The sequence below is a fragment of the Ictalurus punctatus genome, chromosome 12, assembly GCF_001660625.3.
Source record: "Ictalurus punctatus breed USDA103 chromosome 12, Coco_2.0, whole genome shotgun sequence".
Classification (NCBI taxonomy): Eukaryota; Metazoa; Chordata; class Actinopteri; order Siluriformes; family Ictaluridae; genus Ictalurus; species Ictalurus punctatus.
The window spans coordinates 23,006,232-23,021,189 of NC_030427.2; the positions used below are offsets into that span (position 1 = coordinate 23,006,232).

Sequence of the window (14,958 nt, forward strand, 5' to 3'; positions counted from 1 at the left end):
AATATCAGACACAGAAACTGACACAGATGAAGATCTAGGGGACAATTAGCACAAATTGTGCATTGAATAAAGGAGCCATATCCCCTAACTGTACAGTAACATGGTAGGAGTGCCTAATACAGTGTCCACCAATTGTACACTGCTTTTGTATCAGTGTAGCTCTCACTAATATGCCACAGTGTTAGTGCTGAAGTCCTATAGTGGTCCTACAGTGGTCTTTTGTTATTGGTGGGACAAATACTGCATAGTAACAGATAGGCTGCCGTCAATAATGATATATCTTTCAAAGTTCATGTTTATAATAATAGTTTGCTGATAAAATGCAGAAGTAGTTTGTGTAACTCATTGGCCATTTTAGCAGGATGTTTGCATATGGAATGTGTGCTCAGATGTGTGTACAGTAGGCGTGTATCTGTATCTGTATTTGGCTTTAAAACAGAAGGGTTTTGTTTTGTTTCAAATGAATCGAATGAATGATCTGTGAATTCCGTCTCTGATAGTTCCTCGACCTCTGCTACATCTCTCAAGTTCATAATTGTTGTCAACTAGAGATCCCCCAGGGGCTGTTATTTGTAATCTCACTCTCAAAGTCATTGTTTTTCTTTGTACCTGGCTGCAGTATTTTCTATGGGACCCTGTACATGACACTTATTAGTAAACCGTGGCCATGATTTACCTAAAACGAGGAAACAAATTAGTCAAACATGCTCACATATTAATAAGTTGTGGGAACTAATTCTTAATTTGTGGCCACAATATATTGTTTTTTTTTTTAACCCACATGTCATGTATGGGGCTCTGTAAAATTTCTAATGAATTTCGTTGGTTCTATTTCCCAAATATAAACAAACTAGTAACCTAATTTAAACCACAGTGACCATGACCAGACAGTTACTAAGGATGAATGAATGGACGATGTAAATTCATGCTCATGATCGTGGTCTTTGTTTGTCTCGTGAGTTTCATATTTGACTTTCATCTCTGGCAGTAGCGGCTTAGCGGTTAAGGTTCTAGGTTACTGATCGGAAGGCCGGGGGTTTGAGCCTTAGCACTGCTGGGCTGCCACTGCCATGTTTAACCCTCTCTACTCCAGGGGCAATGTATGTTATGGCTGACCCTGTGCTCTGCCCCAACATCCTGACATGCTGGAGTATGTGAAGAAAGAATTTAACTGTGCTGTAATGTATATGTGATCAATAAAGACTCATTATCATTATTATCTATCACAATAAAGTAAAACCTTCATATTCATGCAGCGTTTTTGTTGTTTCGTGTAGATCCCAGTCCTGATGTACACCTCTAGTATGTGTAGTGTACAACCTATTCTGTATTCTATATCTGTTGCTGTATCTGTTTACATCACGTTATCTGTTCATTCAGAATAATGTATTCATATTTTTTATCCTTAGGGTGTAGTGTATTAATGTTTATATTATCACAGTTTGGACAAGGCTTGTGTTTATGACAGGCCGATGTGTGTAGTAGTGTTGCTCTACTGAAATGGGCACTCATTTAAAACATTTGTTTTGTCAGTCTATTCTTATTATTACACAAGTTCAACGTACCAGCTCTCACTGATTGTGTGTGTGCTTGTGTGTGTGTGTGTGTGTGTGTGTGTGTGTGTGTGTGTGTGTCACAGGTGGCCCAGTGGTAGCTGGGGAAGTGCAGGAAGCCTGCGATGTTCTCTGTCTGTGTGTGTGTGTGTGTGTGTGTGTGTGGTGTGTGTGTGTGTGTATGTGTGCAGGCGAGGTATCCTGTGTGTTCGTGGCCCATCACCCTGGGCGGCTTCCACTTCCAGGAACCGCAGCGGCAGAAAACAGTGCTGTGTGTTTCCTGGTGTGGGTTGCTGTTATCAGCGGCCACTCGAACCTGTGTCTTTTCCCTTGCAGGTTTCCTAAAGCTCTGTCCTTGCACCTCCGGTGTCAAGATGTTGTCGTCTGATTGTTGCGGCAAGCCTTTCTCCAACACACAAAAGGGAGCCGAGTGAGTCGTTGTGATAACGCAGAACGGGGGGTGTTTGGCGATGTTCTGACCTCAGCTTTTCTCTTTCTGTCTTCGTCCATAATACACCAAGCTAAAAGCAGATTAAACTTCATGTTCAGTCCACAAATGAATGTATCTTATTGACCCAGACTTTGTCTTTTGATTTTGTCACAATGTAATTGCAAAATTGATTTTACAATAAATATACCTTATTTCAACTGTGATACAAACAATTTGTAAGTATTTAAGTATATATATATATATATATATATATATATATATATATATATATATATATATATATATATATATATATATATATAGATAGATAGATAGATAGATAGATAGATAGATAGATAGATAGATATACATCCACTGAGATCTTCCTGATTGCAGGTCAGGTGTGAAATGTGAGGTTGGGTGTGGTAGGACAAACTAAAAATCATCTTGATGGTTCATTTTAACACAGACCGGCTGTTTTATTTCACTTTCTTATTCTTAGGAGAAAATGACCTCGGCGTAAAATGAGTATGTGTTTTGTTCTGTTTTTTAATTTGTTTTGCTTCATACTAGACAAACTACTCAGTAAGCTTTGGTGTCCTATCATATCCCTAGCTATGTGTAATGTGTTAAGCTCTTAACACTAATGGAAATAAACACACTAAGTAGAGGCGTATGGACTCCTTATTTGGGGATGCAATAGGAAACACAAAGCACCATGGTAATAAAAAAAAAAAAAAAAAAAAGCTGTATCCTAAATTGGAATATACAATTTATGGGTTGCATTGGGGTTAAGAGAGAGATTGCGAGTGCAGCCTGCGATGCATTAACTTCAATAGCATCTGCGTGAAAGAGGCTGTTATCATCAGGCTGTAAACGAAGCTTCTGCTTTCTCTGGCTCGACAGGCCAAGATGAGATCCAGATGGCAGGGGGGAAAGTGTTTGCCTTGAGTTATTGCACAGAGAGAGAGAGAGAGAGAGAGAGAGAGAGAGAGAGAGAAAGAGAGAGAGATCCTGATAAATAGGCAAACAAATAAACACAGACATAGATAGATAGATAGATAGATAGATAGATAGATAGATAGATAGATAGATAGATAGGTATATTTAGTCTTACTATCCTTGTATACTGTACCCCCCCCCCAAAAAAAAACACACACACACACACACACACACACACACACACACACACACACACACACACACACACACACGTTAGTCTTACTATCCTTGTATACTATACCCCCCCCAAACACACACATAATGTTACAATGATGCGGTTAGATGATATATGCGAGTTCGGTGCAATATGACTCCCGTCCTGATTGTAAAACAATATGTGATTGGTTCGAGTGAGACCATGCTACAATTGGTCAGTGCAAAGCAGCAGTTATCCAATTGGCTTGAGTAGACGGTGGGCGGAGTCCAACTATTTGTGGATTTGTGTGCACTCTTGATGCTAGAAATGTTTCAAAATCCACAAATACACAGGACACGATCCACTAATACACAGGACGCGATCCACATACGCACAGGACACGATCCACTAACGCACAGGACAGGGTACACAAACGCACAGGACGCGATCCACAAACACACAGAACAGGGTACACAAATGCACAGGACACAATACACTAAAGCACAGGATGCGATCCATAAACGAACAGGACGTGATACACAAATGCACAGGATGCGATACACAAATGAATGCAGGGCAGAGTTGTGTTTGTGACATAAAAACATATTTGGAAAAAAAAAAATATTTGCAAACTTCTTTTTATTTATTTGGCAATTTAATTTATTTTTGTGAAACTACGAACACATAGCCTATTTGTGGATGTCATTCAGTGGATTTGTGAATTTGTTTAATTTTTGTAAAACTCACTCCATTTATTTGTGGATCGTAATCTATTTATTTGGAACTATGAACCAGTTCTAATATAATAGCTACTGTAACTGCTGTAACGACCATGCAAATAAAGCTAACTGAATTGAATTGAACTGAAAGTCTATACAATTTTTTTTTCATATGAAATGGCCAAGGTTAATAGTAAATAAAAGTGTGATGTGGCGCGCTGTTTAATGGCCGCTCTAGTCTCAGCATCAGTAACGCGCCCGATCTCCAGATGTCCGTTCCCTCAGTCTCCGCCCCCCGCTACACACAAGCCCCGCCCATCGTGCACCTGGGTCTTCCCCGAGCTCGCCGACTAGAGGCAAAAGAGCAGAGCTCCTCAGAGCGCGCGCGGCTACACGGACTGACAGCGCGAGATCCAGACTCGCACGCGACGACGCTTTTATTTCTTTTTTTTTTTTTTTTAATTATTTAATTATTTTTCTATCCGCACTTTTAACGAGCTGTATGTCTCATCGTCCCGTTCAGCGCACACACGATCCGTCAGCTCGCGAGCACAACACGAGGGTTTAAAAAGCGGACGAGAGGCGCGCGAGCGAGCGCAGCATCCTCATCCTCTCTCTCTCTCTCTCTCTCTGTCTCTCTCTCTCTCTCCGTTTCTCTCTATATATCTCTCCCCGCTCCAGGCACGCGAGCTCCCAGCCGCAGCGCTGCCCTCGCGCGCCTGACTTCTGACGGACAGATAGCACTGAGTGCGAAAAATATTTTGACGTTTTCAACCGGAAGCAAGAACTTCTAGGACATACGTTGACAGGACTCAGAGAACCCGTTTCTAGGCTAACGTTTTCGACCGGAGTCCAAAACCGGGGAATTAATTTTGCCCTGGTGAATAACCGTGACGCATGGTGGGAATTTCTGCCTCTTTTCAGTGTAAGTCCATTTGTAGTTTGACTCCTTGCATTTATTATGGTTTGCTCTAGTCTAATTAATGGGCTGTGTTTTTGTTGTTTTAATTGTGGTTCATTAACAAATGTAGTGGATGTGCCAGTATAGTCCGTGCCTTAACGCTATTTATACTGGATTATTAAATGTTTGTGTTATTGTGTTGTTAAATCACTATTAGACCACATAGTCTACTAAAACAACGGCATGTCCTCCCAAATCACTTTTACTATTTATTAATGTTATAATGTTATCAAAACATCCTATCTGTAGGCATGTCTCGTATTGAATAGGAGAAAATATCTGCAGCACGGTCTGCTGGATCAAAAGAAAGCATATTAATATGTGACTAATTTTATATTTACTAGGCTACTAATATTCGGCACGAGCAACTAATCAATATCAATATTTAGGCTAATACAGTACTTGTGGCGCTTATTAGTGTTTTAAGAGAAATTCATCCCCAGCTATTGCTGTTCTGTTAAACAGGCCGTTAAAAAGTTAAACCAACTTAAAAACAAAGAACCAAACAAACAAAACAATGGCAAGTCATCACAACAGAAGCTGAACCCAACATCAGCTCGCGCGCTCTAATCGGCCCCAAAGACTTGCGCGAGTTATTGCAAATGCGCATGCGCAATTCTGCTGGCCGCCGATCTGTCACGTCCGATTTTACGCCGACGTCCCCAAAACGTAGTTGTTGTTGTTGTTGTTGTTGAAATGGTACCAAAAATGACAAAACGACAAGGTTGACATGGCTTGGTAGACGATTTAAAGACACAGTTATTTAGTATTTGCTCTGGAAACCTGGTGATGTGACAGTAGACACGTAATTTTAAGAAAAGAACAACAACAGCAAAAAAAAAAAAAAAAAAAAAAAAAAAAAAAAACTCATGGAGGAGAAGTGATCAGTAGTAGTATACTTATTTGCATAGTTTGTCTCATGGAAGATGTGTATGCCAAAAATGAGCCCAGGTGTTGCCTAACAGTGTGACCTGAGCGTGACTTGACCTTAGAAATAGAAATAGGGCTGTTAGAAATAAATAGAGCATAGAGCAACGCGGTGGCACAGTGGGTAGCATCGCCACCTTACAGCACATGGTTCTCCAGTTTGATCCTGAGCTTGGGTTACTGTCTGTGGGGAATTTCGCATGTTCTCCTTGTGTCCGTGTGAGTTTTCTCCCAATGTCCAAAAAAAAAAACCATGCTGAGGATTAGTTGTGTGCCTTGAGAAGAACGGTCTATATCACATGTAGATCTTGCAGTATGATGTACTACGTCCAATACACACTATACTTCATTATGAAGCACAGTGAGCTCGTTTCCACTTTGCACTGCAATCCCTGTGTAGAGAACGTGTTTTTCTGTTGAACAGAACGAGGACAGGGTTAGGCTGGGACGGCGGACCGGCATCATCCTCTTGCCGAAGCCATCTGCACAGCCACAGCGTCACACCTGTTCCTTTCTTGTACTCCCACTCAAATGCGTGAAACCAGACACGGCCACAGCTTAACGATGGGAAGGTCGAGCGCTACTGCATTTAAAACCCTATTACAGAGCAGCTCATTACTTTCTTATAAACCGTCACGAAGCAATGATAAAAGTGAAGCGCTATGTACAGTGCATCTGCATATGGTTTCCACACACCTGCTAGGTGTGCACGAACAACTGGCTGCTGAGTGATTACTATGCAGTTTAGCAATGAATATACAGACATTTTGGCCAAATGCCAAGTATCAGGATGTGACTTGTTTATTTAGTGATGTCACCCAAATGGTGTACTTAAGCAGATTTTCCCATCAGAACCATGCACCAATCAAATTGCCAGTGTTTTGGGGTTTTTTTTGTCTACAGGGAAAGTATGCTTTTCGACCTCTCAGTGCTACATTTGCATTTATTACAAATATGGAAATGTTTTGGTGTGGCCCATTGTTTTTTTTTTGTTTTTTTTTAAAAGGACATACACATTAAGTTGTAACTAAACAATGACCAGGTGTGTTATTTTAAATGCCATTCATTTTTATGAATTTGTATGTTCACTAGAAACTGTTTCAGCTCCATTTATGAGCTTTGTCATGAGTGAGGCTCATATATTCACTGAAGGACCACACCGGGACACACTTGATCCTCAGCTGCAAATATTTTGTGTGTGCTCTCTTTTTTTCAATTTGCTTCGACATCAGTTACCATGGAGGGCAAAAGATGAATTATTGATGGCCACGCCATCTCCTGGAACCCAAGTTCCAGATCGATAAGAGGCATTGATGGCCTACAAATTTATCAACAAGAGCAGGATGTATCAAGTGAGACAAGTGACGAGTAGCATAAGGACAGCATATTAAATGGTCTGATATAATGCAAAAGCACTACTATAATTTAATATTCTTAATATACTGAGGCTGAGGGAGAGAAAATGTTTGCTAGATGGTTTCTTTTTTGCTTAGTGGTTGACGAAACGATGAATGAATGAGTACTTCCTTTACATCTGTAGCATCGACCACAGTTGGTCAAACCCTCCTACTCCAGCTGACAGGTGTCTGGACTTCCTGCTCTCTCTCTCTCTCTCTCTCTCTCTCTCTCTCTCTCTCTCTCTCTCTCTCTCTCACACACACACACACACACACAAACACACACACACACACACTCATCTTCCTCTGTCTTTCACTCCTGTTAATCCAATACTCACTTGCCAATTAACGACTTCTTCTCTTTGCCTTTGTTATCCCGACATGAGTTCACACACACCACACACTTTTTCACTTGCATTCACACACAGTACGCACGATCTCTCTCACCCAGTACAAAAAACCCACCTCCCTGTTTTCCTCTGCTGTCTCTCTCTCTCTCTCTTTCTCTCTCTCTCTCTCTCTCTCTCTCACACACACTCACCCTCTCTCTCTATTTATTTTCCTGCCTCCATCTGGACCAGGCTGATATTGTAATCGCTCTAATGCACATTGCCTTCCCCTCACACTTGCACACAATGTGCCACCCCCTCACCCCCCCAACCCCCCAACCCCCCCCCCCCCCCCTTTTTATTTCCGATAAGCCAGGGACGTGCGTTTAATGAATACAAAAGCCCGCACGCACCGCCAGCAGCTAATCTTATTGAATAGGTGCTTTTCAGCGATGCAGAACAGCGATGATGGTGCCAGGAGTGAAGATGTAACCGGTTATCTCTGCGCCTCCTCCATTTTCTCGTCACCGAATTTACATTTAAAGATTAGCTGTGAAAAGGTAGAAAAGATTCGGGGTGGCGAAGGTGTTAGGATGGCAGTGTGTGCGTGTATGTGTGTGTGTGTGTGTGTGCGTGTTTGTGTGTGTGTGCGCAGTCGCACATGGGGCATGCAGTGTTGGAGGGAGGGATATGGGATGAACATGTAAGAAAGGGCAGACAAAAAGGGAAGAAATGGGTTGGTTTCAGTTCAAGCCTCCCTTGCAGAGATGTACATATAGATCTATAGATCCAGGGCATCATTATACTGTATATTGATAGATTATGGAGAATATGGAATGAATATTGACTTGTTTAAGGTGGATGTTCAATGAGAGGTATATATGAGCATAGAAAGATATTTTATTGCTATGGACAGTACATGGTTTGTATTAATATGTATTCTTTTAGAAGATGCTTATTTCAAGGAAATACAACATGGAGGCTCAATGATCTTGTGCAAGCTCCATGCATGGGTCGATTCGGAACCTTCTTTCAAAATCTTACCAGTGTCCATTCGTCCTAAAATTTTTGTGTTTAACAGTGCAAGAGTTGTCGATCCTCTGCTTTATGGACTTCTCCCACCTATTAATTTGACGTATGGATTTCAATGTACATTTTTTTCTTTCTTTCTTTTTTTTGAAAAGGCCAGCCTCCGCGGCCCAGTAAAGAGGAATATAATTGTAATATAATAAAGATTTGTTTTGAGCCCCAGAGGCTTCAAGACTGCTTCAAGAGCTCTGGATCAATACACAAAGACAGTGGGCTCCCGTAATTTCACTTCACATATCGACATATTCAGTCGATCACGGCTCGCCCTGTAGAAAAGTGAGAGGCAGAGAAGTTAAAAAAAAATGGATGGGTAGAATTGACACCAGCCACAATCATTTTGAAAGCAGTTGGTCGATCTGTATTTGAAGTAGTGCAGTCGGTGTTTGAAACACGCCACTGAGAATTCATAAACTGCTTAAGAATTAAACCTGATATCGAATTTCAAATGACACAGACACTGTGGTGGAATGGAGAGAAAGAGAGAGAGAGAGAGAGAGAGACAGACTGGGTGGTGTTACTTTGACCAACTCCACTCATTCTCTCTCTTCCTCTCGTGTCTTCTCTCATTCTCCTTCTCCGTTTCTCCTTTCACGCGCATTCATTCATTTCTATATCGGCGCTACCAGGGAAATTGCCATGATCGCTTGCTCACTCGCGCAGCATGCAGGAAAATTGTGTTGTTGCCAAACGATCAGCAGGTGCCTGTGAGAAGAATGCCCAGTGTCAATTATTTTTCAGCAGAGCCAATTCATAAAAGTGGTGGAGGCATAAAACAGCAGCAGTATAGAGAAAATCCAAGAAAGAGGGGATGAACCTCTCCTTTTCAGCACGTTCATTTAGTTAAACGGCTGCCGTTGATGGAGCAGGACCCCTGGCGGATCCGAAGTGTGCGAATTGAATGGGGAATTGCGGTGAATTACTTGGCATTATCTCCCCATGAAAGACTGAAGAGACTGTTTTAACACAACAGCATGTCAGACATCAAGAAGCGGCACCAATAGGGATGCACCGCCGCGTTAGAAAGCAAATACCTTGATGTTATTTTTTTTTTATCTTGTTTTCTGTCTTTTTTTTTTTGCTGTTTGTTCTGTAGTGACACAGTAGCAGACAAAGCAGGTGGGGCAATATCCAGTGGATAGGTGAGATTCCACCGGTGAATCAAGAATGATGATAAAGATCTTAAGTACTTGCCCCGAGAGGCGCGTACATAAACTTCATAGAAAGCGAGAGGCGGGGAACAAAGCGAGCCTCGGATCCTGTTTACGGTTGTGTGGGTGGCTTTTTTTAAACTCCTGGGAAGGAATTGCCCCTGCCAGGAGCCGTTCCTGAGTAGTCAAGCCTTCCGGCATGAGCAGGTTACTTCAGTTGCTACAGTGCTCAGATTTTAAAACACACCGTCCCCTGGAGAAGCTGGAGAGGATAGTGGAAGGGTACATGGAAAGGCATTCTTAAGAAATGGATTTCATTTAGTTGAGGTCATCCCGATTCAAGAGTAATAGCGAAATAAAACTCTCCAGAATATGTCACATGACCTCCATCTCTTAATTTCCATTTCCACCTGAGAAAACACACCTCCGTTTACACACATGTGTAAGGGTTTTGTGTCTTTTAGTTTCTTAAGCATTACACACTTATGTGGTTGTAGAAAGAAATAAGGCGACCTGGCCGATGGACCATCCGTCGCTAATAAGCGAACAGAACAGGGGGATAAGGGTCTGGGGGGAGAGGACAGTGATCCATGCCATATTGATCCATGCTGACGATAAGTGTATCAATTAACCTTTATATGTGTGACAGGCATTAATGACCCGAGCTTCTGGCTGCTGACCCGCGGCACCACTTCATCTCTCACTGCTAAGTGTGGTGGGAAAGATTGCTTTATGCCTTCATAGAGTACTGTTTGTACACACGATAGATTATTTTTGACCTGAGGAATATATTTATATTTACATAATAAAGATCTATATAGAGTTTACAGTTCTATAGCGAGCATGACTCAAACTAGGCTAATGTCCCCTTTGCTAAAAATTGTTGATCACATTCGACTGCTGTTTAATCACGATGACTTAAAGGATGATTTGAACGCATTTATAGTATGCTAACAGCTAGGATGCAAACATACCAGCTGATTGTTAAAGCTGTTTTTTACTGTACCGATTAAAAGGAAATATCTTCTTTGTATAATTTGTAAAGAGGTTAAAAATCCGTTGAGAATTAAGACCATTAGGTCTTAGTTTCAAGCCAGTGAAAGTTTCCAGAGCGTAGGTTGCTCGTAAAAAAAAAGTTGCTGACCAGAGGCTTTCAGAGCACACAGACGGAGAAGGTATGGATGAACTTGGAATGCCTGTGGTATGGATTTGCGGTATGGAGTGTTATTTCATGCCCCTGCGATCCCTCTCTGATTTATTCCTTCCAAAATACATTTCAGCGCCAGCGCTTAAATAAGTGCAGATTGTGGCAGAGTGGAGATTAAGACCATACCCCGAACACCGAAAGGGGGTTCTCATGGAGCAATATAATGGCCAAGCGTATAAATCTGTCTCGCCTTATAAGGTCAGAAATGTTTTAAGTTGTTGCAGGGTGTTTTTACACGCGCCAGTAATCGCATTTCCATTCGTCTTTATGTCTTTTTATCAACATCTGGTTTCGTGCACCATACTTCAGTAACAAGTATTCTTTTATAGGACAAGCATTCCCAGCTCTGCTTGCGCTATTAGCTTAGCCTTGACTACTGCTCTGAGTGCCGACCTCCACACATGTTTGCCATTTCTCCACACCATTTACAAAATGTACGCTTTCGAGGGAGAGCATACGAGTTTGCGTACCTGTGCGTGGGTTTCTTCTTTCTTTTCACGTTTTCCATAAGCTGGGAGACTTTTCGCTCGTTTGTTTTTCCGTCTTCAGCGTTCTTTCGGCAACCCAACACATGACTTACCGCCTCTCAGGAGTTTGCAAGTTTGGTGAGGACGGTTTATCCCCTAAAGCACAGCTCTGTCTACACTTCCCCTACTTATAGCCGCATAGAGAAAGAGAAGAAGAGAGAGTGGGAGGAAGAGAAGGCAACGACTCCTCGCTCGCAGCCGAGCCATTTGGCGCTTAAAAAGATGCGTCTGTTTTGAGCCGTTCGCCTCCTCTGAGGCCGATGAACAAGCACACACTTTGGCAGTGGTGGAAAGATATGATCTTAATCTGCTATTTCCTCTTTGGCAGTATTAAATTGTCCACATAATAATTCACAGCTGCACCGAGAGAGAAGGTAACGCCACAGCTGCACCGTTTGAGATTTTTTATATTCTCTTTGTCTTTATTTTTTTTTATTCCCTCCCTTCCAGCTCCTTCTGTCCACAATATATGTTGTTTGTGTCCATCTAATTATGCCTGACAGGTGCTACATTTGCTAGCGCTAGCATTCTTTTCTATAATTTGAAATATAGATCTAAAACCAGGCAAGCAAGTCAATATTTGATCCGATCCCGCTTCCACAATGCCACGTGGTAGTGACTCCATCAAAGCTTGCTGAATGGAAGTTTGTTGATGATGTGAAGCCTTGAGCTATCTCTTTTAATGACCACCACGAACAGAAACGTTGATAGCTGATTAGGGATCGAAGAGATGTACAGGTATTAAAATCCCTTTAGCTCCCTTACAAGAGCAAAAGGCCCTTTGAGTCAGCTGAGTGCTGCAGGCACTTGTGTTTGTGTGCATGTGCCTTTGTGTGTGTGATAAATTAGAGCTATAAATGTAGTTGGCTTTATCTACCATTGGCACTATATTCCGCTCCCCCGTAGGATTTCGGGGGCCCGAATGAAGAGGAAGGTTGAAACAAGAACGGCTTTATTCACAACAACTGTTTGTGTGTAATTACCATATGAAAGGTAGCTTAGAGTCGGGCAAATCCGCACACTTGTCTTCAATTATTTATCTCCGTTCGGGGTGGAGGGCGTGAAGCGGATGGAGCGGTGCCATGAAAAGGAAAAGAGGAGGGCCTTTGGGAACACACTATCACACATTATGAGATGGAAATAGAGTGAAGCCACCAGAGTGGATTAGGAGTACTAACAGGACTGTGAGTCGAGTACAGTTCCTGACACAGATACTCAGTTCATTAGCATCAGTTTGTATTTATTTGATCATATCGTAGAGTGTGAAATGTAGATGAAGGAGAGGAAGGAGAAATAAAGCCCAAAATGAAATTTTAAATGAGAAGGCACCAACATTTATAGTTTAGGATTTTATGATTTCCACAGACGAACCATAAAAAAATTCCAAAGGGAGTTGAGTGAAGGGGTGTGAAAGATGCATATTTACTTCTGGTAGCTACTAGTTTTATCTCAGTGAACTTTGCTCTGTGAATTCACGGGTCTAGAGCTTGTGAGCCAATAGAAAACAAGATGGCAGGAGTATGGTGGTGTCTTTAGTTGGTAAAAAAAAATAAATAAATGGAGGAGCTGCTTATTATTGTGTAGCGGTCACACCAGACGTTTTCCCTCTCTGTTTTCTTACTGCTGCTTGGCGCACAGCACATCTGGGGGGACATGCAGTATTGTCCACCAACATACGCTAAGGTTTTTGTGGAAAATTCAGTTGTCTTTTTTTGTTGTTTTTTTTCTCTGCCTGCAAGGATTTTCTTGTTAGCAGTGTTGGCACTTCTATTATTGTCCTCCCATCCATATACAGGAAAGAGCTACATCACAACACTCCATAAAATCATACAAGTGTGAAGTGTAAAACAAGAAGTAGAAAATAAGTGCAATGTTTAAAAAAAAAAAAGAAAAAGAAAAAGCTTAAATTGTATGTAGAGACAGATGAAAGGGGGGGGGGGGGGTGATTTATCTGGGTGGGGTATCCCATTGTCTGAGACTGTCATTGAATATACTGTAGATAATGAACAACAAAAAAAAAAAGATGAAGAGGATAATATCTGCAGGATCCAGAATCTAACCTGGACACACAGAGGAAACAGGGGAGGAGAAAGGAAAGCAAGTGAGTAAGAGAGCAACATACAGGGCTGGAGAGAGAGAGAGAGCGAGAGAGAGTTATCTAATAGACATCCATCATCAGTGCCAGAAACCACAGAAGTATAGGAGCAGAAGAGCAGCACAGAAGAGGACTGGGAAAGCCCAAGTCTAAGGGATCACATGAAATCTCATTTAGCGTGTGGGTTTGTTTCCTCGTTTCACCAAGCCAATTGTGGTTGTATAGCCATATTCATCACCATAATGTATTTTTAAGATCTCCTTCCTGGAATAGCAGCAAATTGGACTTTTAAGGACAATTACAACAGACCTCCACTGTGCTGCATTTAATACACCAGTGTCATCAGGTATACAAGAGTCTGGTGTAACCATGTGACTAAAGAAAATAATTCATCTTCTGTTCCACCACAGTGCTGATGAATTCTCGAATCTGATTGTATGACAGGAGCTCCAACAGCAGTTCTGGCTGCAAAGGTTTATTTTAATGTGCTCGTCCCAATATGTTAACAGCTAGCTGCGTAACCAAACTAACGAGAGAGAGAGAAAAAAAGTCTTGTTATTAACAAAAAGAAATATTTCACATTTCTGGAAGGAGTCTCCAGTGTCAGTGCTTTGTAACCATCAGTAATTTAAGTATTTCAGGACTTTCTAATTTCTTGGCAACATGACATCAACTTCAGGAGAGAGAAAAAAAAAAGTGAGGCGATGATGGAAACAACTGTTTATAGCGCTTAAGTGATAACAGGAGCTAAATTGTTTCATGGACAGTCCACAGTGATAAATGTAACTATAAATTGTTAAAAAGTACAAAGTGTCAGTCTTTAATAATTAAAATGGCTGTGGTATAATAGGGAAAAACACTTACATGCTGTTTCCTGTTACCCTTAATACAACCATAATTGTTTATCATTCATTACTTATTAGACCACTCATTAGGAAAGTTTTCAAAAATCACTGGCTACTGTTTTTTTTTTTCTTTTTTCATTGTTCCTTTGTTGCATTTGTTACACTGTGTAGTGAAACGAATGCCACGGGTTTTAACACACATGCTCTAAACACTAAATTGTTGCCCTACTGGAGAATTAGCATCAAGTCAATGTGGATGAGACATGCTATCTATGGAGTGCTACTCTGCCTTACATGTCAGCGGGAGAGAGAGAAATTCCTTGCTCGTTTTTTGTGTCATTTACTTTGTTTTCATCTTGTAATGGCAAGCACCGTTACAGCTTCAAATTCCCATGGAGTGAAAGATATTGAAAATCTAACATCATCTTCCTGATGACTCACGCATCCTCTCTTTTCCTTTTCTTCTGATTCTCTCTTTGCTCTATTTCACGTTCCTTCATCATCCCTCGTGCTGTCTGTAAGTTTGATTCAGTGCCTCAGAGGGTTTCTTTAACAGCAAACGAGGAATGCTAATGGCAGACATATGCTGGAAG

The 14,958-nt window shown here is 41.4% G+C and overlaps 1 protein-coding gene across 2 annotated transcripts in view; it reads left to right on the plus strand.

The window, feature by feature from the left end:
- The first annotated feature begins 4,143 nt into the window (after positions 1-4,143).
- Positions 4,144-14,958, plus strand: part of runx1t1 (RUNX1 partner transcriptional co-repressor 1) — a 59,567-nt gene continuing 48,752 nt past the window's right edge. Inside the window, exon 1 of one of the 2 annotated variants that reach the window (XM_017482442.3) lies at positions 4,144-4,765. In XM_017482442.3, the coding sequence (XP_017337931.1) occupies positions 4,738-4,765 (28 nt within the window). In that variant the 5' untranslated portion in view covers positions 4,144-4,737. The remainder of the gene's footprint in view (positions 4,766-14,958) is intronic. The other variant, XM_017482444.3, reaches the window with a different exon arrangement.